Source organism: Lycium barbarum, chromosome 6 (assembly GCF_019175385.1).
Source record: "Lycium barbarum isolate Lr01 chromosome 6, ASM1917538v2, whole genome shotgun sequence".
NCBI classification, from domain to species: Eukaryota; Viridiplantae; Streptophyta; class Magnoliopsida; order Solanales; family Solanaceae; genus Lycium; species Lycium barbarum.
Genome location: NC_083342.1, coordinates 113,820,981 through 113,846,613, shown reverse-complemented (window position 1 = coordinate 113,846,613; position 25,633 = coordinate 113,820,981). Strand labels below are relative to the sequence as shown.

The window sequence follows — 25,633 nt, the reverse complement described above, 5'->3', positions numbered from 1 at the left end:
CCAATGATTGAAAGATTCATCATGTCGTTTGAAACTTTAGTGCCTAACACTTGTTGGATCCTTGGTGGGGGAATAACGACCATCTCCCAATCAAAAAAAAAATTATTGTATAATTCTATACTATGTATTTGTATATTTATTTGTATTTTGTACCTAAATTTTAATTAATATATAATTTTACTTTGTTAAAATACTTATTACAGATTTGATGTAAACGCCGAATGAATGATTATTTACTTAGTCAAGTCGATCCTTCTTACATTCTTTTTTTCTTTTCAATAATGATATGCACACTCTTTTCTATTTAATCGGATATTTTATATCCCTTTTTTTTTGTGAAATTGGTAATTGCATTTTCTATCCTATTATAATGTACATATTGAGTAACTTTGTTCACGTGAGAGTCTTAAATCTTTACATGAGGGAGAGAGAGTTGTTTTACCGATTGTTGTTACACTTCTGAATGAAGGGCAATTGATGGGTCAGTTTGGGTTGATTATTTGTGATGGATCAACTTGGGCTTGTTCAAATCAGTCCATCTTCAAAATTATTATATTTGGGCATGTTGAGCGGGTCAAATGAGTCTGGGCTATTTTTGTCATCCCTACTTTCTACCAATGTTAGTAAGCTTTTGGCTATAGATTTCAAATATTTTTTTCCTTTGTTTGGAATTTATGAAGTTAGAGTTGAAGATAGAGTTGTATTTCATTATACTTTTGCAAAGGAGAGAACATAGCACTTTATTTGAAATTTAGAAAATGGAGTTTGAAAGCAGGTTTGGAGCACTTTTTCAAATTTGGAATCCAACTCTAAGTTTGGATTAGAAAATTTCATAACCAAATACTGATTTTGAAATAACTTGAAAAATTATTCCGCAAAGTAAATATTTTCATGGCCAAACGGCTCCTTAAATGACCTCTCTTTCCGGTATTTAGTTTATCGTTTACCCGTTGTTGCATATACACATGCGTTCTTGATTGGTCTATGTTTACTAACAGAGTGGTAGAGTGGTAAGTATTTTTTCATCCTTAACCAAAGTTCTCGGGTTCGAGTCCCCCCCCCCCCCCCCCCCCCCCCGGATATATAGTCGCCTTTTTAGGGAGCGCTTTGCCTCCTAATGTAAGACTTCCCGGCGAACTGAATATAATCGGATCCTAATGGGAATATCGAACATCGAGTTATGTGCTAAAATATATCCGGGTCACATAGAGCACTTGAAAAATATAATAACATTAAAGTTTCTCAAGCAAAGATCATCTTATTTAAAAACTGTTTTTCCAATTTTACATTCATCAAAACGTCATCAGTTAGACATTGATTACCATATGTGGAGGGTGTTTGGCTAAGCTTATAAGCTGGTCAAACCAGCTCATAAGCACTTTTCGGCTTATCTTCGCGTTTAGTAAAAATAAGAGTGCTTATAACTCAAGTAACTCAAGTGCTTATAAGCTAAAAATAAGCCATAAGTTATAAGTTGGTCTCCCCCAACTTATTATTTTTGAGCTTATAAGCACTTTTAGTTTGACCAAGACTTTTACTATTCTATCCCTAATATTATTTCGTAATTCCTGAAATGCCTTTACTCTAATAAAACCTTAACCCTCTCCATCACATCACTTCCTCACCTCACCTCTTTAAAACCCAACAACTCTCATCTACCAACATTAAAAACATACGAGAATTTCAAAAATGCAAAAATAAAAAATCCAGAAAATCAAGGAGATAATACCCTTAGATGGTTGCTCGTATTGATTGCTCAAGATATTGCTAATAGTTGAATGGTTTGATTTAAGTAGCAACAAACATAATTTCATTAATTGTATATGTGTTTCTTCTATTCAAATATTGTGTACTATTTGAGTATGTTATTCTTACGAACTTTAGTATAATTATTTACTATTTTTTTATAGCTTATGATTGTAATTTAGCTTATCATAAAATAATTTATATTCTTAAGAAATAATTTTATCTAATTAATTTTGAATTAAAAATAAAATGAGGCATAAATTATTTTATATTTTAAATAATTTGGTATTTAAAAACTTATAAAAGTAACATTCTTATAAGTGTAAACGATTTAAGGGTACATTTTTACCCAATCTGGGAAGCGGCAACGCATTAGCTGTCCATTCTCAGGTTGGGCAGTCAGGGTTTTAAGTCATTGTAACAGAAAAAACGCTTATTATCACTTTTTTGCCAAATACTTCAGCAGCTTATTATCAGTACTTTTATCCAAATGCATAACTGCTTATTTATCAAATCAGCTTCGGTACTTAAAAATACTTATCAACACTTAATGCTTATCAACTACTTTAAATCAGTGCCAAACGGACTCGTGGTATGGCCAAACACGCGTGTTCTCTTTTTGGTCTATGTTTTGAGATCAGAACATTCGCTGTCCTAAAGTATATCTGAGCCATACCGACCACTTGAAAGATGTAATAACATCAAGTTTCTCGAGCAGACTACAATAATTTTTACCTAGACATTATTTACATCTTCAACACAATGAGAAATTAGCTAATTTTATATGTACGAGCCGAGATCATCTTATTAGAAGCTGCTTTTCGAATCTTGCATACATCAAAACATCACCTTTTGTATGCATAGAAACATCACCTTTTGCATGGTCGATTATTATATGCGGTTTATTGTCAAAAGACTCAAAATGTCACCTCTTTAAACTATCCGGAGTAAATTATATATTGCTTTTCCTATATAAGACTCAAAATTATGTGTTCAGTGTGGTATGGACACCAAATTAAATCTTGCAAATATATATATATTACAAAATTCTGCTCTCCAATCATATTCACTAACCAAAGACTCCTCCATTAATATGTCCAGTGAACCTGTATAAAATTTCTCTTTGCATCTAAGCCACAAAGTAGTCCCAAAAGTCACAAAAAAAAAAAAAAAACATCAGGAAGTTTTATTAGAATTTTCTTGGCTAAAAGTAGCTAGCTCCATGTAACATCCTGTGGTAAATACCGGGCAAGAATCATTACAACAGTACAATTGAATGAAAAATATGACAATATGTTAAAATAGAAAAACCTGTAATAAGTTGAATTAACTCATTTTCTTTCTCTCATTCCTAAACAATATAAGAAAGCTCCAAAACTCAAATCTGCCTAGGAGCTTTCCAGATTCTCAAAAGAACTAGGAAGTATAGCTTTTTACCTCAGACCAAATGCAACACCAACATTACAAGTACAGAAACCGCCAAGAAGAGTCCAGCACTGCTCCTCACACCACTGTTAGGGCGTTCGGTTACCACGGTGATAGGTGGTGACTCGGCATCTTCGACTGCGGATGGTGGTTCCACATAGGGTGGAGGTGGTGGTTGGTTGAGGCTCGGAGGGAGACCCTTACCATGTGCCACCTTGATCTTAAATGCCATGCCATTCAGGCACTGGTCACCATCATCAGCATCAGAGAAATAGTATTGTTGGCCCTCGATGGTCAATGGAACAGCAATTGTCATCGCTTTCCCAAATTCATTGTTGCCTCCTTGATACTGAAATGTGTCATCTGAAGCCTCATCCATGGTGCAGTTCTTATATGTGGTCTCATTGTATGTTTGAATAACTGTCTGGTTGGTGTTTGTACTAAATACTACGCACATAAATTTAGAACTGATTAGAATAGCAGTAAAAGTGAGATACAAAACCAACATATGATAAAGATGTGATTGTTTCTACTTGTGGATATCAATAATTCATATAAGTAAATTAAAGGCACTTCAGAAACTCTTCTGCATAGAAATAGAAACTTTGAATTCATTCCATGGTCACTGACTAGACTAACAAAACAGTGCTCGTGAAACAGTTCATATAATTGGGAGTTGATGACTTTCAAGTGAAACCTGGTCAGATATGGCAGGTTCTTTGTAATGGCAAGAACAATGTTTATGAGGTTCATATATACTTTATGATCACATATAAACATACAAAGCAATCTTTTAATATGAATTACGGCTCAATTATGATATCCAGCTTATTTTGAATGGAGCTGTCATGAAATATGTTAGCTACACCTCCCTTACACAATAACTATTATTAGTAGACATATAGAGTATAAAGATTCAAGTTGAAGGGATTTCTACCATAAGGAAAATGAAAGCTACTCTAACTCCAGCTTCTAGATCATGGTGATCCCAATTGTTGTACGCTAAAAATTGTAACTTTTGGATCAAGATAGAAGAGCACGGAACAGGAAGTAAACCTTCTTCATCAGTGCCAATTTTTTCCTTCAAGGGAACAATTACACAAGCCATTAACTACGTAACAAACTCTATTTTCATTTCATTCACTAGAACGGCATTGCAACATATGTCTTATATTTTATCTCACTTGAATCTAATCTAATCACTTCACAGCATATTTGGAGATAGCGGATCAGATGACATGTGACTGAAATAAGACATCACCCGATTATAACTAACTTCATCTTAAAATATCACATGAGGATTCTAGCAAGAAAAGCAAGTTCAGCGTCCATTTTCCTCAAATTACATAAAATTTCCAAAACTAGCTTTACACAACAATAATTTACGACATTTGTTTGAATTATGGCGGCAAAATGTAGAGGGGAAATTAATAAAATTTAGTTAGTTTCATTTTTCTTGTTAAGAATATCAGTTAGATTCAACTATACCATTAGTAGAACAGGTCAAGGGAACATTGCACTCTCTATACAATGCCCAAATCTGTCTATGCTATTACCACGTGAAAGAAAGAGCAATCTAGCAAAACTTTTCAACCATCATTTTACTCCATAAAGATGTCTTCCTCGACTTAAAAGCACATCCTCCTTCATCAGAACAATGATCCAACACATATTCTAACTTCTCTGGCCAGTGGTATTTAATTTATGTACTAACTTTCGAGATCTAAGAATCAAATAAATGGACGGAATAAAGGACAAGATCTATCAACCACAAAGATTGTGTACCACTGAACTACTCTACCGGTCGGAGAAGTCTATAACATGACATGGGCGAGGAGATGTAGCAGCAGAAAAGCAGATTTGATTAATTAGCATTCTTGAGCTCAGAAGTCATTAGGATTTCAGGATCCCCGAATGAAAGACCTAATCAAGTACTACATCTCCAAGTAATCGGCAAGAACCACACAAATGCAAGTCAAAAAAAACTTCTGATCTCTCAAGACTCTTCACTAGAATCTGTAATTGCCTTAGACTCAAAGGTGGATCCAGGAACTTCAAGGTACCGCTGGACTCACTACTCCTTTGTGACATTTTTAAAAATTTCAACAATATATATACTCGAAATAAAGGCATAACACATATCAGTCACTGTTTAGATGATGTCTAGTAGCTCCAGGTTTTACTAATAGCCAGGATTATAAGTTTTATTAACAAGTCTATCTCTCCAAAATGCACAAGCAGATTCAACTCCTCCAATCATAATAATCCAAAAAGGAGTAATCTTGATTTCAAAACCAAAATAAAAAATAAAAAATCAGAAGCAGATTCAGCTCCACCAATCATAATAATCCAAAAACGAGCAATCTTTATCCAAAAAAAATATCCTGCTATCTCTCTCTCCCTAAAACTGCTCAAAAACTCAGCAACATTAGGAAAAGTTAATTAGAGTATCAAATAATAGAAGTTCCACACAGATTTGACTAGACCCATCAATCAAGAACTAACAAAGACAAAAAAGGGTGCTCAAAAAACTTACTCAGATAGTCACCAAGATTGAAAGTCTGTTTAGCAGCCCAAGCAGAGTAATCAGATGAAGCCTTTTTAGTGGCAATGTTGTAGAACCAACCAGCTGGACCACCAACTGTGTGGTTAGTATATCCAGTTGACTGTGAAGTTGCCCCATTGGAGACCAGAGCAACCACTACTAGGAAGACCGTGGAGTTCATCACAGCCATGGTCATGTGAGAGAGTAAAGGGAAGTACAGTTTGTTGTTACTAAAGTTTGACGATCTGAAAAGAAATGTGAAAGATGATTTGATTATTCGTGACATAGGTAAGGTATAAAGAAAGAATAACGCCAGGCGCCAGCCACGTTATTTTTTAATTGTGTGACCACATGGTAGTGGACCACAGCTGGTGTTCAAAAGCGAATGCTAGTTGTACTGTATTCTTTTTCTTCTTCCCTTTTTTCCTTTTCATACTTTGCTTAAACACACATCCATCCAAAACTAATGCAAACGCATCGACGCCTCGTTTGTTTTTCATTAATAAAAGCCGGTTGAATTTATTAAGATTTAAATGTTTATATGTGAATACACATCTGAATATTAAGAGAATGCATTAAAATTAAATATAGTATAATTAGGACTGCTTGTTTTCTCAACATCTGAATGTAAAAAAATTATCTTTATTTAAAAAATTCAAGTTAAACACTAAATTTAATCTATTACCGATTCAATAAAACATTTTGAAGAAAATTATATGGTTGTTGATGATTTCGAGCAATGGTGATTATGTGCGTCGATTGGGTTCGATGTTGACGGATGATGGTGGTTGTGGCAACTAATATCTTATGGTGTACTGGCTAGCAATAGAGGTGTATATGGATCGGGTTGGTTCGGGTTATTAAACCAATTACATCGGGTTTTTAAATCTATAAACCAAATCAAAACAACAAAAGTCATGTTTTTCAACCTCGGGTTTTCTCGATTTTTTCAGGTTTTTCCTAATAAATTCTTCATACAAAACATATAACTTATACTTCAAATATTTATTTAGTCTTAATAAGATATGACTATCTTAATAAGATATTTTTAAGAAAATAACTCAAAATGTGATATGAGATATGACATTTTACTGAAATATTCAACAACAAAAAAAAATAATGAAATTGCATAAAATAAAATGATCATAATCTAATTATACTATTCATGCTATAATAAATACGGCTGATCTATAAGACATATAGAAAATGATCATAATCTAAAAGTACGAAGTCATGCTAAAATAAGTGCGAAAATTATGTATAGTAATTTCTTTATTGGTAATGCAAAGTCAGGGTTTTCTGGTGAGTTCTTTTTCTTTCACTTCTCTTTTGACCTTAGTAAAATGCAACATGTCCTTCATTGGCGGTGGATAGCCTTTCTTTCCACTTATAATGAGAAGTCCTTTATTGAGTTAGTAAATGGCCTAGAACAAGAGAGTAGCCTCACGCACATGAGAATTGGGCTTTGTCGGTTTTGTGATAATCTATTTACTGTTTTAACTTTCTGGTTTGAATAAATATTGTAGTATTATAATATGTTAAAAGACATAAACTATGAAAATGTTTAAGAAATATTTATAAATTACATTATAAATAAATATTTTTATGTATAAAACATTTTTGAAATTTTATACATGTAATATCGGGTTGATTTGATTCGGTTTGACTTTTTTTAGTTAAAACCAAACCAAAAAAATGGTGGTCGGGTTTTTCTTATTAAAACCAAACCAAGTCAAACCAAACCACTAGTCGAATTTTTTTCTCAGTTTGATTCGAATTATCGATTTGGTGCGATTTGTTAGTTTTCTTTATACACCCCTAGCTAGTAATAGTGATCAACAATGATTGTTGATGGTGGGATTTGGTGGTTATATAATGGTGGTTAATGATGATGATTTTTGATAGTGATTAGTGAATGCAACGGTGGCTGGTGGTGATTATTGTAAATGGTGGTTAATGGTTGTTATGATTAACTGTGGTGATTGACAGTGATGGTGGTTGAGGCAAGGAATGATGATTCTGGGTAGTAGGTGGTAGTTAGTCGGTGGTGGTGACTGGCGGCGATGATAGTTATGGCTGAGTATGGTGGTTGTGGTGAGGGTAAAAGTAGAGCATGACTGTCATATTTGCAGAAATCCTTAAACAGACATCTTAATGACAGTAAAATTGTGTTGTAGAACTTAATCATTCAGATATATTCAGACCCATTAACTGAATGTAAAGTAAGAAAAATAAACGAGGCTTAAATGACTAAGATTGAGACATTCATTAAGTTAAAACAAATGAAACTTAAACTTGGTACAATCTTATATACGAAAAGGGTCAGAAATACCCTTAATGTATGAAAAACGGCTCATGAATACCCTTCATTCACCTATTGGCTAAAAAAAACCCCAACCTAACTTTTTTTTAACTAAAAAATACTTCTCGAACGGTCTCATTTGTTTTCATTAAGATTGAGACATCTGAATCTGAATAAACATCTGAATAATTTTATGTTGTCAATAGGCCTAAATACTGAATGATTAAAACTGCTTGTTTTTCAATATTTGAATGTGCATAATGTATTTATTTAAACAATATAAATATACAATTCAAATAAAAAAAGTAACTAAATATTACAAGATAAATGCAGACTTAATAAAATAAAATATTATTTGATAAGAAATGAAACATTTATGTTCACCAGTAATCGTAGAGATGTATTGTAGTGGTGGTGGGTGGTGAGTGGGGGTGGGTGAGTGGTTTGGGGTGCAGGGGTGGGTGGTGGGGGTGTTGTGGGATTGTAGTGGAAGGTGGGTGGGTTAAGGTAGAGGGGTGGGGTTGGAGTGGAGCGTAGGTGGTGGGGGTGGAGTTGGTTGTAAAAATTATCCATACAAAAATAACTCTTAATGATATGAAGACTTGATTCAACATCTTAATGATTAAGACTTATTCAAACCGAATAAGTGCTTAGATCTTAATGCAAACAAATGCACTTAATAGCCTAAGGTCTGGTCATTCAGATTCAGACATTCATTAGGGCAATTTGCAGGATTGCCCTTCGCTAGGGGTGGTCTTTAATTTTTGTCCCTCAAAATGGTGGTCTTTAACTTTTGCTTCTGAATTTCTTCCTTAAAGCTGCCTCTGGGCAGAATTCTGCCCATGAAAATTCTGTCTTGCGATTTTATTTTTTTTACTGAGCTGGAGTTCGAACCCACAACCTCGGGGTATTAGGCGAAGGGCAAAACTTAAAGACCACCCCAAATGAAGGGCAATCTGCCCAAAAAAAGCCTCGATTAAGTGCAAACAAATGAGGCCTAACACCGTAGACCTGACGGCTTAAATTTTCCAAATTAAAAAAATAATCACGTGGCTTATTATGAGTGACCGCATGCATTTTTTAATTTAAATGGTTAACCTTCCCACCTTAAATTCAAGTTAAATTTATTTGGCATAGGTTCCATTATTACCTATTTATGGAACATAACTAAACTTTTCAATAATTATATTTAGTAGCTAAAATATAACATATTTATTTCATATAGCTACCATGTTTTTACCACTCATCTGATAACTTCCCACACCCCTAAATTTAAGCCAACAAAAACGTCTCTCTCTCCTATCCCCTTAAATATACACCATTATTCACAATATCCATTAATTCCCTCCAATTTCAAATCAGGTTTACAATTCTTCAACTTTTTTTTTTTTTTATCTCTAATTAACTACTCATTAATTTCACTCATGATTCAAATCTAATTCCCAAAAAAGGTAAGATTATATACTAATTTTTAATTTTCACCGTGTATTTAACGTATATTTTGGGTTTTTTTTTTCGTTTGAATCAGGAATGCAACTCAAAATAATTAATTATCAGTGTTTGTTCTTGGTTGTTTTTTCTTAGATTCAAGTGAAATGGCTAAGAAAGCTTCTACTCCAATGAGAAATACAGGTATAGAACCCGAATTTGAGATTCCTAATTTTTCTTTGGGAATTTCTCAACATGAAACTGCCATTTCAGGCTCTTATGTTGAGAATCGTTCAAAAAGAATTAACGATCCTAGGCGTTCTAAAGATTATGTTGATTCGAAGAGTAAACAACAAGAAAAAGTGAAAAAGGTTTCTCAAATGGAGAAACAAAATAAGAGAAAGGCTGGTGACAATGTTGTTAATGTTAAGAGCAAAAAAATTGCTAAAGCCAAACATAATGTGGATGAGGATGATGATGAAGAGGTATATTTATGTTGTATTTTCAGTATATTTAGTTCATTTTTTTTAGTTCAGTTATTACAGATTTGTGAATTAACCAGATCTATATTTTATGTGCATTTTAAGTATATTTTCTGTTGTTATTTTTTTACACATGTTTCTTCAGTTAATTCGTGTTTATTGTTCTTCACCATAACTGTAATTTTTAAGTATATTTGTGTATATTTTGTTGGCAGTTATTACAGTTCTGTAATTTACATATTCAGTCAATATATTCATATATATTTATTGTTGAATTACATTATATTTTTTCATTGTCAATCACTGTTTTGTTTTATATTTGTATATATTTTTGGTTGATCTCTTTTTTACCTGATTGTGTTCACTGTTTTTTGTCAATCATACGTGTTTTTTGGCATGTTGTTTCAGGTATCTAAATTTTTTGTTACCAAGCACCCTGTTGTGACACCATCTATGTGTAGATACACGAATGTTAATGTAATGCAAGATATTAGAGGCAAACTAACAGACCCACAGATGGATATGTTTAGGAATTCTTGTTTTGGTAAATATCTCAGAATGCAACAAATGGATGTACAAGCACAGATTTTTCGGTGCTTTATGGTCAAAGAACTTAAGGGCAGTACATATAGGTGCTTTACATTTGAAATAAATGGTAAAGTTCTGCGTTTTGGCCTTAGAGAATTTGCACTGATCACTGGGCTAGATTGTGTCTCTGATGAAAATGATTTTGTTTATGATAACTCAAAACCGAATAGGCTTATGGTTGAATATTTTGGTAGAAATGAGGAGAACCAACTGTCAGTTAAAAGACACGAGCTTATTGAGTGTTTCAACAAGACAGTTTGAGATGATAAAGGGGATGACGCAGTCAAGATGGCAATATTGTATTTCATAAATGCGTGGGTACATTGTGGTGAGCCAAACTCAACAAACATACCAAGGATCCATTTTGATGTTGTAAAGGACGGGAGATATAATGAGTATCCTTAGGGTAAAGATTCATTTAGAGAGTTGGTTGTAAGCATCGGGCAAAAATATGCTTGTTTTAAGAAATATTATAGGATTCACTTACAAAACAACAGCCTTTCCTGTAGAATCACAAACTTCCATACCATCCCGATTCTCACTATATCCAATTTGCAGCACATCATCTCTAATAATACGATTACCAGTTGCATCATCCTCAACATCAAAATCATGAATACTAACGCACATTGGATACATCTCCAAAACTCTGTTTTCTCTCTTAAGCTCAACGTAAACACGAACTCCCATATCGTTGTGTATTTCAATTGGTTGAAAATCGCCTTTAACAGTATATTTTATTGAAATAGTTTTCCTGACAGTATCCACGCCTAATTGATTTGTAATTGTAGAAACTAACTCATCGTAATTGCAATTATCAATGAATACAACAACATCAATTTTGTAATTCACAAAACAGTTCTGATCGTTCAAAAAAACAGAATGACGGATCAACACAGTTACGATTGTCATTATCCTGTTGTTTTCGAATACAGCAATGTGTTATATTCAATTTCGCTGAAACAATAATATTTTGAATCTATGAATCTGAGTTTTCGTACATTCAAAATTTCAGAAAAGACGAAAAAATAAAAAGTTTGCAGTGAAAACATTGTTACCTCAATTATGAAGTCAACTTGAATTCGATATTTCAACAGATGAAATCAAATATATATTCGTCGTTCTAATCGAGCTCTGTTCACTGGTTTGAAATTGTTATTTTTCAAAGATTTTTGATGAACTAGTTTTTGAACCTTTTTATTTTTGGTTAAAAATATGAATTTATTTTTTGAATTCAATTTTTTTTTAATTTGTTAGCTGTTTGAATGCGATATGGAATCAGATATGGAATGGGAGGATATTTGCGTGAATCAGGGAACAATAAAACTGATTATAATTTAAATTGGAACATATTTTGTTTCCATAAATATAGCACTTTCAGTTAGCCCAGCGTGTGTATTTCCGCTATATTTATACTATATTTTTTTATACCCGTCTACTAGCTAAATATAGAGTCATCTAGCTACGAATTGTAAATATAGAACATGTAGTTATAGGTTGTTAGAAGGAGCTAAAAGGTAGCTGTTTGTGAAAATTTTACTAAATTCAAACCCTCTGACTTGTTTAGTCTGACCCATTTCTTTTAGGCTAAACCCACATTCCATTGGAAGCAATTGAAGACGTGTCCTTGCAAAAATTACAGTGTTGCTATTACTTACTGTCTTTTTCACCTTTTTTTTTAGCCGAGGGTATTTCGGAAACAGTCTCTTTACCTTTTTGAGGTAAGAGTAAGGTCTGTGTACACTTTTACCCTCCCCATACCCCACTTATAGAATCACACTAGATTGTTGTTGTTGTCAACTTAATTGGCTTCATGAACATCAGATGGAAACAAAAGTGTTACAACTTATGAGCAGTACAAAATTCAGTAAATACCTGAATTCATTTGTGGCATATTAAAGCGGTGACATTGAAGAAAGGTAGATGTGAAAACCGGTAGTTGAGTGGTATAGGATTAACTCGGGGGGAGAGTTTCTTATTAGAGAGAGAAGCATACTGCATATTGTGCACATGTAGTTAGTCTCTCCCTTGACAAAGACAATATCACCTACAAATAAGTGGTTATTTTGAACTGCTTGAATTTGTTGGATTATGAGATTTGAATATTAAATTGCATGTATTAGTGGCAATAAGGCGGAGAAAGTTGTGTCATTATTCTTGTAACTCTTGTAAGCACTATAGCATGTTTTCTCCCGGTATCTCCTACTTATTATCCCACTAAATCTTAAATTACTATCCATTTTCTTGACATTTACTCGTGGAGAAATCATACACCTATATAAAGAAGGCTCTCTTCCTTGTATTGTAGAATAAAAAGTAGATGAGAAGTGGACAAAAAATATTATGTTGTGTTTATATTTTGAAGTTAGTTAGTGTAGAGAAAGAGAGAGTAAAGAGAGAAAAATATTCTAAGTCTCCAACTAATTCACTACAAAAGAGAGTAATTTTATATTTAAGGAAGATGTTCTTACGGGGGAGCTTTGGACTCTTCAACTAGTCCGGAGTTAATTGATTATACCGTAGTGGGCTTGAATCTCCTTAAAGAGAAGGAGATATCCGCGTCCCAGCCTGAATATTTACTTATTTATATTTTATTTATTTATTATTTTATTGTTCAACTGTAATATTGATCCTTTAATTTATAAGTATTATGGTAATTATGTCCTTGTGCGATGGGAAAACTTGACGTCCACTATACGCAGGGGCGGAGCTAGCCCTTCGGGCGTGGGTTCGGCCAAACCCATTAGTTTTGATCCGAACTATATATTTGTATTAAATTTTTCGTCAAATATGTACAAATTATTAATTTATAACTCAGTAAATTTAAAGAATTAGAACTCGAACTCACAACCTTCAAATCTTGGCTCCGCCTATGACTATACGGGAAAGAAAAATAATGTTTATCTATCGAACAATACTACATATCCTAAACAACAATGTTTATGTTTTTAATACTTGGCATTGTTTATCAATTTCTCATGTTTCTTCTAATATTCCATGCCCCAAAACATAACAGCAATCTCATAAGACACAAACATAAAACATATATCTTTACTTTTTTTATATAACGGTAGTAAAAATATTTAAAGGAAGTTTTTCTTAAGACGGAGCATGATTGTTAGACAATATCGAAATATTTAAAATCTAATACTATTTGAATATTGTAAGCTAATTAGAAGGGAATGTTCTATAGATATTTTGATAACAAGGTTGTATTACCCTTTGATATAACTATTTTTGCCTACTACAGTTCTAGGTATAAAATAAAAAATATATTTAATAGACATGTTACTTACATTTACTTTAAGTTTTATTTGGTATTCAGATGATTTGATGTGGGTTAATTAAAAAATATTATCAATTATAATTTAATTAGTTAACGTTGATGTGCATCTCACTAATCTATCACATTCAAGATAGTGACCCTTTAATTTATGTCCTTTTTTAAAATTAGAAGTCGATATTTCTACACTATCAAAATTTTATAATATTATTCAAATAATTTGACCAAGATGATACTCTTCACATAAAAACAGCTAGCCAAGTCTTGAACTACTTAAACATCATATTGTTTTTATTTTGACTAGATGTATCAGTAAAACTAGCAAACTATGTCCGTGCGATGCACGGGGCAGCACATGATTAATTTGGTTACTCACTTTAGTTAGTTTTTATGATTTGTATATTTGCAAAGGATATCATGATTTTCCTTAGTGAGTCTTCATATTTTGTCTTATTTTGGTTATGTCCGGTTTATTTTATATTTAATAAGTTGACAATTCAAATACCTTATATGTCAAGTTTATAATCACAAGATTCAAAGAATATTTTAGTATATCATACACATTTTTAATTTAGAACCACAAGATTCAAAAGTCTAGCTTTATTTCTTAAACTCCGTGTCTAGTCAAACTTAGATACTTAAATTGAGACACAGGGACTATATGCCAAATGAAGAAAATGAAAGGACAATTGAGACATTGCAGACACGTGGAGACTTAAAAAGTAAACACACAAGAGGTATAATTAATGTTAAAATTCTGAAATGTACACATGTTAATCCCTGCTTATAGTACAATTTCATATGCTTTCTATAATAGAGTAATAAAATGAAGTATAGAAGTAAAGAAATATGATAACGTAAAAGTGGAATACACTTACAGAGAATATGTGGCAAACCAAGTAGTAGTACTTGTTAAATGAAGTGGACGCACAACTGGAAAAAAAGGAAAGAAATTAAATACAATTGAAATAAGTCCAAATTTAGTGTACAACTCAGACAACCTTTTGTACAATTTGTCAATGTTGTGTTCGTCCTCCTTTGTCACTTATATATAATATAAAACTACTAGAGAATTGCAAAGAAGAATAAAATAAGCAATAAAATGAAAAATTAAATATCAAAGCAAAGAGGAGCAATGAAAAAATTAAGAGGAGAAGTGATTAAGCGAAAAAGCAATCCACAAATGAAACTCTTTAGTGAGTCTCCATATTTTGTTTCTTTTCCTCTTATTTTTTCTATTAATTTCTCAATTGTTGTTAAAATGTCTTATTTTGATTATGTCCGCTTTTTTTAATATTTAGTAAGTTGACAATTCAAATATCGTACATGTCAAGTTTATAATCACAAGATTCAAAGGATATTTTATTATATTATACACAGTTTTAATTTAGAACCACAAGATTCAAAAATTTATTTTTATTGTCTAGTCAAACTTAGACACTTAAATTGAAACAGAGGGAGTATATGCCAAATGAAGGAAATGAAAGGCCAACCGAGACACTACAGACACGTGGGGACCTAAAAAGTAAACACACAAGAGATAGAATTCATGTTAAACTTCTGAAATGTACACATGTTAGTCCCTGCTTAGAGTACAATTTCATGTGTTTTCTATAATAGAGTAATAAAATAAAGGTAAAAGTGGAATATACGTAGAGCCTGTTTGGATGGGCTTATGCCTATAAGCTGTTTGCCGCTTATAAGCTAAAAAAAATAAGTTGGGGTAATGTAACTTATTTTTTTTGGCTTATAAGCTGTTTTCAGCTTATAAGCTGCTTTAGATAAGCTAAGTCAAATGGACTCAATTTATTTTTTTAAGCTTATTTTAAGTACAAAATGACTTTAAACTGACCAATTAAACACTCAAAAAAGCTAAAAATAGTTTATAAGCAACTTATAAGTAACTTATAAGTCAATCCAAACGGACTCATATACAAATAAGTATTTGCTGAAGAAAACCCCTAGAAATCAAGGGAAGGGGTGAAGGAAACATGACTTGTCAGTGTGTACATGTGTTGTGCTTAAATAAAAATGTACACGTGTGTATAAAGAGGCATAACAAATTCAATGACCAATGAGATTGGTCCAACTTTATAGTACTCTTGACATTGGTCCTAGTAGAATAATTGCCTCTTTCACGTTTATATATAATAGAAAATTGAAGTGCATACGTGTATACATGATAAGAGAATAAATATTTAGTACTATGACATATGTCCACGTGGGATAAAAAAGTTGTTTAGTAATGTGGCGAAGTAATATGGGGCGGGGGAAGTACTTCATTTGTTAATTCTTAATGAACTTGAAAAGTCAAAAGTCAACTAGTATAAGTGCACGGAGGAAATAAATGTGTCGGAGAAATAAAATTGAAGTGCGTGCGTGTATATATGAGAAGAGATAAATATTCAATATTATAACATATGTCAACATGGGATAAAAAAGTAGTTGGTTAAACTGTACAATTTATATAGTTTGTGGTACAATTTTGTATTGCTATGTTATCCCTCTCTTCACATATATATATATATATATATATATATATATATATATATAATAGAAATAAATAAATAGAATAGAAATTTGTGTAGGAGAATAAATTTGAACCGCATACGTCTATACATGAGAAGAGAATAAATATTCAGCAAGAACGGGAAAAGTCAAAAGTGAACAAGTACAAGTGCATGGAGGAAATAAATGTGTCGGAGAATTAAAATTAAAGTGCATACGTCTATACATGAGAAGGGAATAAATATTAAGTACTATGACATATGTCCGCGTGGGATAAAAAATAAGTTGAGTAAAGTGCACAAGTTATATAGCTTATGGTACAAGCATTAATTGCATGTACAAGTTGTAAAGCTTTTGGTACAAGTTGGTGAAGCTGTGTCAGTCTTCCTACGACACTTATATATAATACTCCCTCCGTTTCAATTTATATGAACCCATTTGACTGAGCACGACATTTAAGAAAGAGGGAAGACTTTTGAAACTTGTGGTTCAAAATAAGCCTTGAAAATTTGTGTTGCTGTAAATCATTCATAAAGTGAATTTGTTTCCAAATTAGGAAAGAGGTCATTCATTTTAGCACGGACTAAAAAGGAAATAGATTCAAACAAATTAAAACAGAGGGAGTAGAAAAGATGAATAAACTAACAATTAAAAGCATACAAATAAGAGAAGATAAACAATGAATATAATATCTAACAAGATTCAACATTGATAATTGTGTCCTTACGCTTACAATTGGAAGACTTCGTTATGAGAAAAGAAAAATAATCACTATCTCTCCGCAAAAGTCATATTGGTATATCCCAACACAAAAGTGTACGTTTTCTATATACCCACTCTTGGGTATGTATTTATCCTTTTTCTCATGGTTCTTATAATACCCAACGCCAAAAAAAAAATTAAAAAAAAAAGCTCGCGGGACACAAATACATAACATATTTTATAGATGTTGGGCTAAAACCGCCCCATTTTTTTGTGCGGATTGCCCTTGAAAAGCATTGGTCATTAATTTTTAACTTTCGCTTAATATCTCAAGATTCTGAATTCGATCACAACTCAGTAAAAAAAGAAAAAATCGCAATTATAACACCTCATACCTTTAAACTAGACTATGATTCATGATTTGGGACTTAGAATATCAAACGGGAAGTGTTGGAATTTAATTTGCTGCAGTTCACCAAAATCCCATTTTCACGACCACTATACGACCCGTATATTATTATACGGTCCGTACTTTCAGACCGTGTTTAGTAGGTAGAAAAATCTCAGTTTCTGCCAAGTTTTTGAAATGCTTAGATACAGACCGTATAATGATATACAGACCGTATAATGTTATACAGACCGTATTTCCAGTCCGTGAAACTCGTTTGGGAAGTCCCAGTTTCTGGAATTTTATTTATTGTTAAATACAGTCAGTTTATACGGACCGTACAAGTTGACAGTATAATTTTCCGACTCAGTTAAGTATAAATACGTCATGTTCAGTTCCTTTCCTACCTTGCACATTCTCCTAGCCCTAGAACAAAGGTTTTATTGTCTCATCAATCCAAAACACTAAGGTAAGTCTATTCCAATCATTCCAAGTCAATTTTAACATGTATTCATGTGATCTAATGAGAGTTCATCATTCCTAACCTAAGGTTTTCAAGAAAACCCCCATTTAAAGGGTTCAAGACTAAAGCTTTAGGAATTCTTCTTCAAGTTCAGATAATTGATACAAGTTTTGGAGCATTACCACGTATGTAGGGTTTCTATCTACGTGTGGGAATAGCTTTGTTCTTCCCCACACCACGTTCTTCCATGGTTATGCAAGAGTTCACTAAAGTAGGGTTTTTAGCCAAGTTCATGATAACCCTAAGTCCATGCACCATGATTTACCACGTTTGAAATATATATATCCGTTGTTGTATTCCTAATCTTCCATTTTGGTTATTGGGAATTCATCCGAAATCCATGAAAAGCCATATATGGCATTCCATGGGTTCCTACATGCAAGACATTAAATATTATGTTTACTTTCATGAATATCCTACATGTCTATGCATTTTCATAGAAATAAATTATATAATCTTGATCCACGATTATGAAATAAGGTATCCATGTTATACTACAAGTCATGTTTTTACGAAATTCATGGGCTTCTCAGCCAACTATATCATGTTTAAGTTTTTGAGAGTTGCACAGATTACCTAGAAGGTTTTATACCTGAAATATGTATGCCAACGTATGATAAGGATCGCTCTGCCCAGTAGGACGATTCCTTCATATATTCCCCATTGAGAGATATGGATCCATTTATGTCATGTTCATGTCTTGTGCCCCGGCAAGGTACAATATTGCTTAGCTGATCGGGCAAAGATCAGAATCCACGTGCATTTCGGTTATACTAATGCCCTCCCACATATATTTTTACTCATGTTATTTACATATGTATTCATGTTCACGCTCATGACCAGGTTTAAGTTTTAGTTTCAGCTCTTATCATCTTATTCCGTGTACCATGCTTGTTTCATTCAGTTGTTTTACATACCAGTACATTCAATGTGCTGACGTCCCTTTCTATTCCCCAGAGGCCTGAATTTCATGATGTAGGTACGGATTTACAGGACGCCGCATCTGCTCCGTAGGATTTGCTTGCATCAGCTTGTTGGTGAGCCTCATCTTATTCAGGGTGTTATCCTTATTTATTTTCAAGTCATGTTTAGCAAGTTAAGGTATGCTGGGGGCCTTGTCTCAGCAAGTATGTTTTGCAGTTCAGATTCATGATAGAGGTTTCATAGACTAGTCAGTCAGTTATGTCAATACTCGGAGTTGTGTAGCCATCTTTGGCTTAGTTCATGATATTTCCGCATTCACTTTTTATACAAGTACTTTATTAAATATATTATGACTTCTCATGTTTTGTTAAGGCTCATCATGTTTCATGTTATATTCCGCTCATATTTATGCCCCATGTTGATTCAACAAGCTATGTCGTTTGCTCGGTCACATGCAGTCAGGACCGAGTGCCGTGTTACGCCCAGGCCATAGTTCGAGGCGTGACAACAAGGCAGAGATTTGGATTCGCACGGTAGAGTTTTGCTAAAATCGCCCCATTTTTTTGGGCGGATTGCCCTTCAAAAGCACTAGTCTTTAATATTTGCCCCTCAAATTGGTGGTCTTTAATTTTTGTCCTTCGCCTAATACCTCAAGGTTCTAGGTTAGAACCTCATCTCAATAAATAAATAAAAAAATCGCAAGGCATTAAAATTCTGCCTGGAGTTTTCCATTCAAAATTCTGCCCGAGGCCTAACTTTGCTACAAAACTCTGGCTTGCGATTTTTTTTTTTACTGAGCGCGGGGTTCGAATCCCAAACTGTATAGTATTAGGCAGATGGCAAAAATTAAAGACCACCAATTTGAGGGGCAAAAATTAAAGATCATCCCCAAAATAAGGGCATTTTTGCGAATAGCCCAAACGATCCAAAAACACTCTTAACATGATGTGATATTGTCCGCTTTGGGCCAAGCCTACACCGTTTTTTCCAAAAGGCCTCACATCATTAAGAGTATCCAACACCTTATAAGTAACTTCTTTTTCTTTTCAGCTACCAATGTGGTACTTTAACGGCACACCCAACAATCTCTCCCTCGAATTAAGTTTCACATGGCTCATTACCAAATTCACGGGTTAGAGATTCAACATGTTTATGTGCCACCCACATCGTCAAAGTATTTACGGTCATCGAAGCCTAAAGGCTGTGTATGCCTCTTCCAAGCTATGGGCATAAATGTCATAAACCGACCTATAGACAGGCAAAGGCACTAAGTCGGGGCCCACGCCACGCTCCGCCATCTTCATACTCCTCGCACCAAATCATTGGCTTTGATACCAGTTGTTAGGCTAAAACGGCCCAAAGATACTCTCAACATGATGTGATATTGTCCCATTTGGGCCAAGCCCGCACGGTTTTTCCACAAAAGGCCTCATATCATTAAGAGTGTCCAATACCTTATAAATAATTTTTTTTTTCTTCTAGCTACTAATGTGGCACTTTATTCGCACACACAACAATAAAAACTTTTTTGATATCACATAGTAATCGAGTATTTGAAGCAAGTTCGTTTATGAAGTTATTGTAGTATAATTGTTACACATATAGACATATTTCAATAGTGTAACTATCTAGAAGGAGACTATTTGTAGATATGTTGATAGCAAGTGCTATATATCAATACACAACTAAGGTTCCAGGTCTAAATGAAAATTTTATGTAATATACGTAGTATTTATATTCACTTAGTATTTTTATTTGTCATGACGCATGATAATATGATTTGAGGTTAAATATGTAAATATTACTCCCTCCATTCTGAAAAGATTGTTTTAGTTTGACTTGACATGGAGTTTAAGAAATTAAGGAATACTTTTGAAATGTGTGGTCCAAAACAAGTCTTAAATATTTGTTGGCTGTAAAGCAAATAGTTTTCAAATATAGAAATGTGCCACTCTTTTTGAGACAAACTAATAAGGAAAGTAATATAATTTTTTTTGAGACGAAGAGAGTATAAATTAAAATTTATATAATCAATTCCAAGTTGTCTAGAGGTAATGCATAGTTATTATTGTAATAAAAATAGTACATGAGAAAGTTGAAGGCGATTATTAGACTAACGATAAAATTGTTTTTCTGTGATTTATAAGTCACGAGTCTATATCAACCCTTAATGCGGCGCGACTCTTCTATAGACCGTGCTAACGCGAGATGCGATTTGCAAAAGTTATATTTTCCGACTAAATACGTGCTCTCTCACCTATTGGTCTTCCTTTCGATGAAGTAATAAAATTTTGACCAATAAAAAATTGAAGAAATAAAGAAAGGATTATAAATTATTCAAACGGGCTGGATATGTGACTAGGCAAAACAAACAAGGGAACCCTTGAAAGCGAATGGGCTCTTCCTTCATGTGACTAATCGAATACCATTGTCACCCAACAGGCTAAGTTTAGTTGTTCTGGCTCGGCCTTTTCTCAAGTTTCCTCCTATTACGCAAGATTCTTCATTCTTTTTTCTTGATCTTCAATCCCAGATATTGGATCAAGATTCACAAAAAGGTAAAGTCTTGATTACCCAATTTTTGTTTTCTTTCTTGAGAAATAATGTGCATGTTTCAAGATTTCCCATTGTTAAACTTATGATATCATTTCCAAGATTGTATTTTTAAGCATTTGGGTTTGCAGAAATGGAAGAGGACAAACCCAAAAATACCCAGGATGAACTGGGGGATGATAATGTAGATAATGTACATAGTAATGTAGTCTCAAAAGGGGTTGATTCTGATGAGTTATTTGACAATGTTTCATTGAAAGATCAAGATAAAATTGTTGGAGGGTTGAGTCAAGATAAAGGATCTGATGATTTAAGAGGGTCCTCGGGTGGGACTGAGGATAAGTTTGAATTGTCTGTAGGGAAAATCCCATCTGAGGTTGATTCTGTTGACATTGAGGTGCATCATGAAACCCATTTTTCGAGCCCCGGTCCTGATAGGCAATTTATGGATAGCGCTGAAGGTAGACAGTCGTCTTCTTCGGTGGATTCTGCGATGTATTCGTATGGGGATAGTGCACCATATTCTCCATTTGGATCATCACCTAAACCTAAGCAGAAACAGGTTGTGCCAAATGTGGAACCAGAACTCTTGCATTTAGTTGACTCTGCTATTATGGGAAAGCCTGAGGGCTTGGACAAGCTGAAAAATGTTGTAAGTGGTGTCGAGAGTTTTGGAACTGGTGATGATGCTGACTCTATTGCATTTTTGGTAGTTGATTCACTTCTTGCCACTATGGGAGGGGTTGAGTGTTTAGAGGATGACGAGGATAATAATCCGCCAAGTGTGATGTTGAACTCTAGAGCAGCCATTGTGGCGGGTGAGCTCATTCCTTGGCTTCCCTCCATTGGGGACATTGCAGGTCTCATGTCGCCTAGGACTCGCATGGTTAAAGGTTTGCTTGCTATTTTGCGTGCTTGCACTAGAAACCGAGCAATGTGCTCTACAGCAGGTTTGTTGCGTGTCCTGCTGCATTCGGCTGAAAAGATATTTTGTCAGGATCTTGCTACTTCAGAGCCATCAAGATGGGATGGGACTCCGTTATGCCTTTGCATTCAACACTTAGCTGCACATTCTCTTAGCGTAAGGGATCTGCATGGTTGGTTTCAAGTAGTCACAAAAACACTTGCCACTAAGTGGTCAGCTCGTTTATTGCTTTCCTTGGAGAAAGCCATGAGTGGGAAAGAGTCGAGGGGTCCAGCATGCACCTTTGAATTTGATGGTGAAAGCTCTGGCTTGCTGGGTCCCGGGGAGAGTCGCTGGCCTTTTACTAATGGATATGCATTTGCTACGTGGATCTACATTGAGTCCTTTGCTGATACTTTAAATACAGCAACGGCAGCAGCTGCAATTGCTGCCGCCGCAGCTGCCACGTCAGGAAAATCATCTGCGATGTCAGCTGCTGCTGCAGCCACTGCACTGGCTGGGGAAGGCACAGCTCATATGCCACGGCTCTTCAGCTTCTTGTCAGCTGATAATCAAGGCATTGAAGCATACTTTCACGCCCAATTTTTAGTGGTTGAAAGCGGTAGTGGGAAAGGAAGGAAGTCTTCGCTGCATTTCACTCACGCGTTCAAGCCACAGTGTTGGTACTTTATTGGTCTTGAACACTCTTGTAAGCAAGGCCTCATTGGAAAAGCAGAGAGTGAACTGAGGCTATACATCGATGGATCACTATACGAGAGTCGACCATTTGACTTTCCCCGGATATCCAAGCCGCTTGCATTCTGCTGTATTGGGACTAATCCACCCCCAACTATGGCTGGTTTACAACGTCGTCGTCGTCAGTGCCCTTTGTTTGCTGAGATGGGCCCTGTATACATTTTTAAGGAACTAATTGGGCCAGAAAAAATGGCACGCTTAGCTTCTAGGGGAGGAGATGTGCTTCCTTCTTTTGGTCATGGAGCTGGCTCGCCGTGGTTAGCAACAAATGACTATGTGCAAAAGTTGGCTGAAGAAAGTTCTGTTCTGGATGCTGAAATCTCAGGATGTCTTCATCTCTTCTATCATCCTGGCTTGCTCAGTGGCCGTTTTTGTCCAGATGCTTCTCCTTCTGGTTCAGCAGGTTTGACAATTCTGTTACATTTACATATCAATATCAATTATGATGTCCATTATCTAATTAGTATAACAAGTCTATAAAGCTTGATGCTCTAGAGTTGCTAGCACTGATCCTATAAACTTTATACTTAGACTACCCTATGTATTTCCCCGTCTATCTACATTTAACTATGTATCTATTTTAGATGAGGTCAATGGGTTTAGGCAAAGGTGGCAGTGTTGTATTGAGAAGATTTCTGGTTAACAATTCTTTTCTGGATTTTGCTGTTAGCATTCATATATTCCTCCTCTCATTCAATAATTGAAAGTTTTAAGTTTCATATTCTAGAGCCTCCTATTCATTCATAGAAATTTTTAGGTTTCATATTCTAAAGTATAAAATCATTTTGGACGAATGAGTGATTGACAAATGTTTTCTGTCCACTAATTGAATATGATACCCCCCCTCTCTCTGGCCCTCTCTTTATGTCTTTCTTTCATTTGGTACAGAGACATGTAAGGAACCAAAGTTTATCTTTTCTTACCGTCGCATGTTTATTTTGTCTCTTTTTAAATGTAGGTTGAAGAATGTAATTGTTGTCTATCTATTACTGCTTAATGATTCTGAATCGTTCAGGTGTGCTTCGAAGACCTGCAGAGATTCTTGGGCAAGTCCATGTTGCAACAAGAATGCGTCCAACGGAAGCTCTTTGGGCATTGGCATATGGAGGCCCCATGTCGTTACTTCCTTTGGCAGTGAGTAATGTGGAAGAGAATAGCTTGGAACCCAAGCAAGGTGACCTTTCTTTATCATTAGCTACAACTGCTCTTGCCGCTCCCATATTCAGAATCATCTCTAGGGCCATTGAACATCCTGGAAACAATGAAGAGTTGAGCCGTAGAAAAGGTCCAGAAGTCCTGTCAAGAATCTTAAACTACCTTTTACAAACTTTGTCTTCCCTTGATGTTGCGAAGTGTGATGGAGTTGGGGATGAGGCACTTGTAGCAGCAGTTGTGTCGTTGTGCCAATCACAGAAGCACAACCACACACTCAAGGTGCAGCTTTTCAGTATGCTTCTACTGGATCTGAGGATTTGGAGCTTATGCAGTTATGGTCTTCAGAAGAAGCTTCTCTCTTCCCTTGCAGATATGGTTTTCACAGAGTCATCTGTGATGCGTGATGCTAATGCCATTCAAATGCTTCTAGATGGCTGCAGGAGATGTTATTGGACTATTCGTGAAACTGACTCTGTCGATACTTTTATGAATGATGAAACGCGTCCTTTGGGTGAAGTAAATGCTTTGGTTGATGAACTCTTAGTTGTTATTGAGCTCCTAGTTGTGGCTGCCCCTCCTTCGCTAGCTGCAGATGACGTCCGTTGTTTGCTTGGTTTCATGGTGGATTGTCCACAGACAAATCAGGTAATGTGCAATTTCTTGCATATAAGTATTCTGAGTGGTGGGTAAGTTTCTAGGTTAATTAAGTCTCTTCTTTCTCTTTGTAAGAAAGCTTAGATTACCTTGTTGGTGTCTAAATTTGACGGCTTATCACACCATTGTGTTGTACTTTGATTGACAGACACATACATCTATTATATTAAGTATTTATATTTTCTTAGTCACTCAAGAATACACTCTTCGTAGTTTTCTCAAACTTTTTACTCTGCTGTATTTTCATTCTTCAAAGCTTTTCAACTTTTCACACCATATTTTTTTCCGTGTGTGATCTTCTTGTTTTGTAATCGTTAACTTATTTTCTAGTTATCAGTGTCTCATCTCAGTAACTTCACTTTTAGATGCTCTCACTGTTCTATGATACTATATTTGAATTTACTCATAATTCTTCTATCTGAGCAAGTGCAAAAGGACTCATCAGATAAGTTCTTATGGTATTCTTACTGTTGTATTATCCACAAAAGAAAAACAGTATCTTATTCATAATGGTATACATTATAGGCTTTCCAGTTGGAGTAATTTTCTATTACTACATGTATCATGTCCTCCTAAATATTCTTTCCATTATCTAGTTAAAAATGTTGTAATTTGGTTTTCAGATTTGGGAAAAAAGAGGAATAACTCTAATAGCATAAACTAGTTTCCAAGAAACACTTTTCAAGTTGAATTTGCAAATTTTGCTCTTTTTTAATGCTCTGCTATAAAGCTTGTGCCAGTTATGTGATACTTACCATCTGCAGAAA

At 34.5% G+C, this 25,633-nt stretch overlaps 2 protein-coding genes across 4 annotated transcripts in view; one reads left to right on the top strand and one right to left on the bottom strand.

Annotated features, from left to right (window-relative positions):
* Positions 1 to 2,694: 2,694 nt before the first annotated feature.
* On the bottom strand, positions 2,695 to 6,101 carry LOC132645622 (early nodulin-like protein 18). 2 transcript variants are annotated; one of them, XM_060362712.1, is made up of 3 exons: positions 5,708 to 6,101; positions 3,184 to 3,618; positions 2,695 to 2,875 (listed from the first exon to the last, which is right to left on the bottom strand). In XM_060362712.1, exons 1-2 carry the CDS (start codon positions 6,000 to 6,002, stop codon positions 3,185 to 3,187), a joined length of 729 nt encoding a protein of 242 aa, XP_060218695.1. In that variant the 5' UTR covers positions 6,003 to 6,101; the 3' UTR covers positions 2,695 to 2,875; position 3,184. The 2 variants fall into 2 exon arrangements, with proteins under 2 accessions (XP_060218695.1, XP_060218694.1); XM_060362711.1 differs by lacking the exon at positions 2,695 to 2,875 and adding an exon at positions 2,912 to 2,978.
* A 15,017-nt stretch (positions 6,102 to 21,118) lies between these two features.
* Positions 21,119 to 25,633, top strand: part of LOC132645621 (BEACH domain-containing protein C2) — a 30,550-nt gene continuing 26,035 nt past the window's right edge. Inside the window, exons 1-3 of one of the 2 annotated variants that reach the window (XM_060362710.1) lie at positions 21,119 to 21,402; positions 21,529 to 23,460; positions 24,073 to 24,857. In XM_060362710.1, the coding sequence (XP_060218693.1) occupies positions 21,531 to 23,460; positions 24,073 to 24,857 (2,715 nt within the window). In that variant the 5' untranslated portion in view covers positions 21,119 to 21,402; positions 21,529 to 21,530. Of the gene's footprint in view, positions 23,461 to 24,072; positions 24,858 to 25,633 lie in introns of both variants that reach the window. The other variant, XM_060362709.1, reaches the window with a different exon arrangement.

Bases quoted from the DNA above. Each gene is read 5' to 3' on its own strand.
- LOC132645622 (XM_060362712.1), bottom strand. From the start codon at position 6,002: ATGTCACGAATAATCAAATCATCTTTCACATTTCTTTTCAGATCGTCA. The intron at 3,619-5,707 runs GTAAGTTTTTTG...TTATGTGCGTAG, and splicing joins CAATCTTGGTGACTATCTGA to TATTTAGTACAAACACCAAC.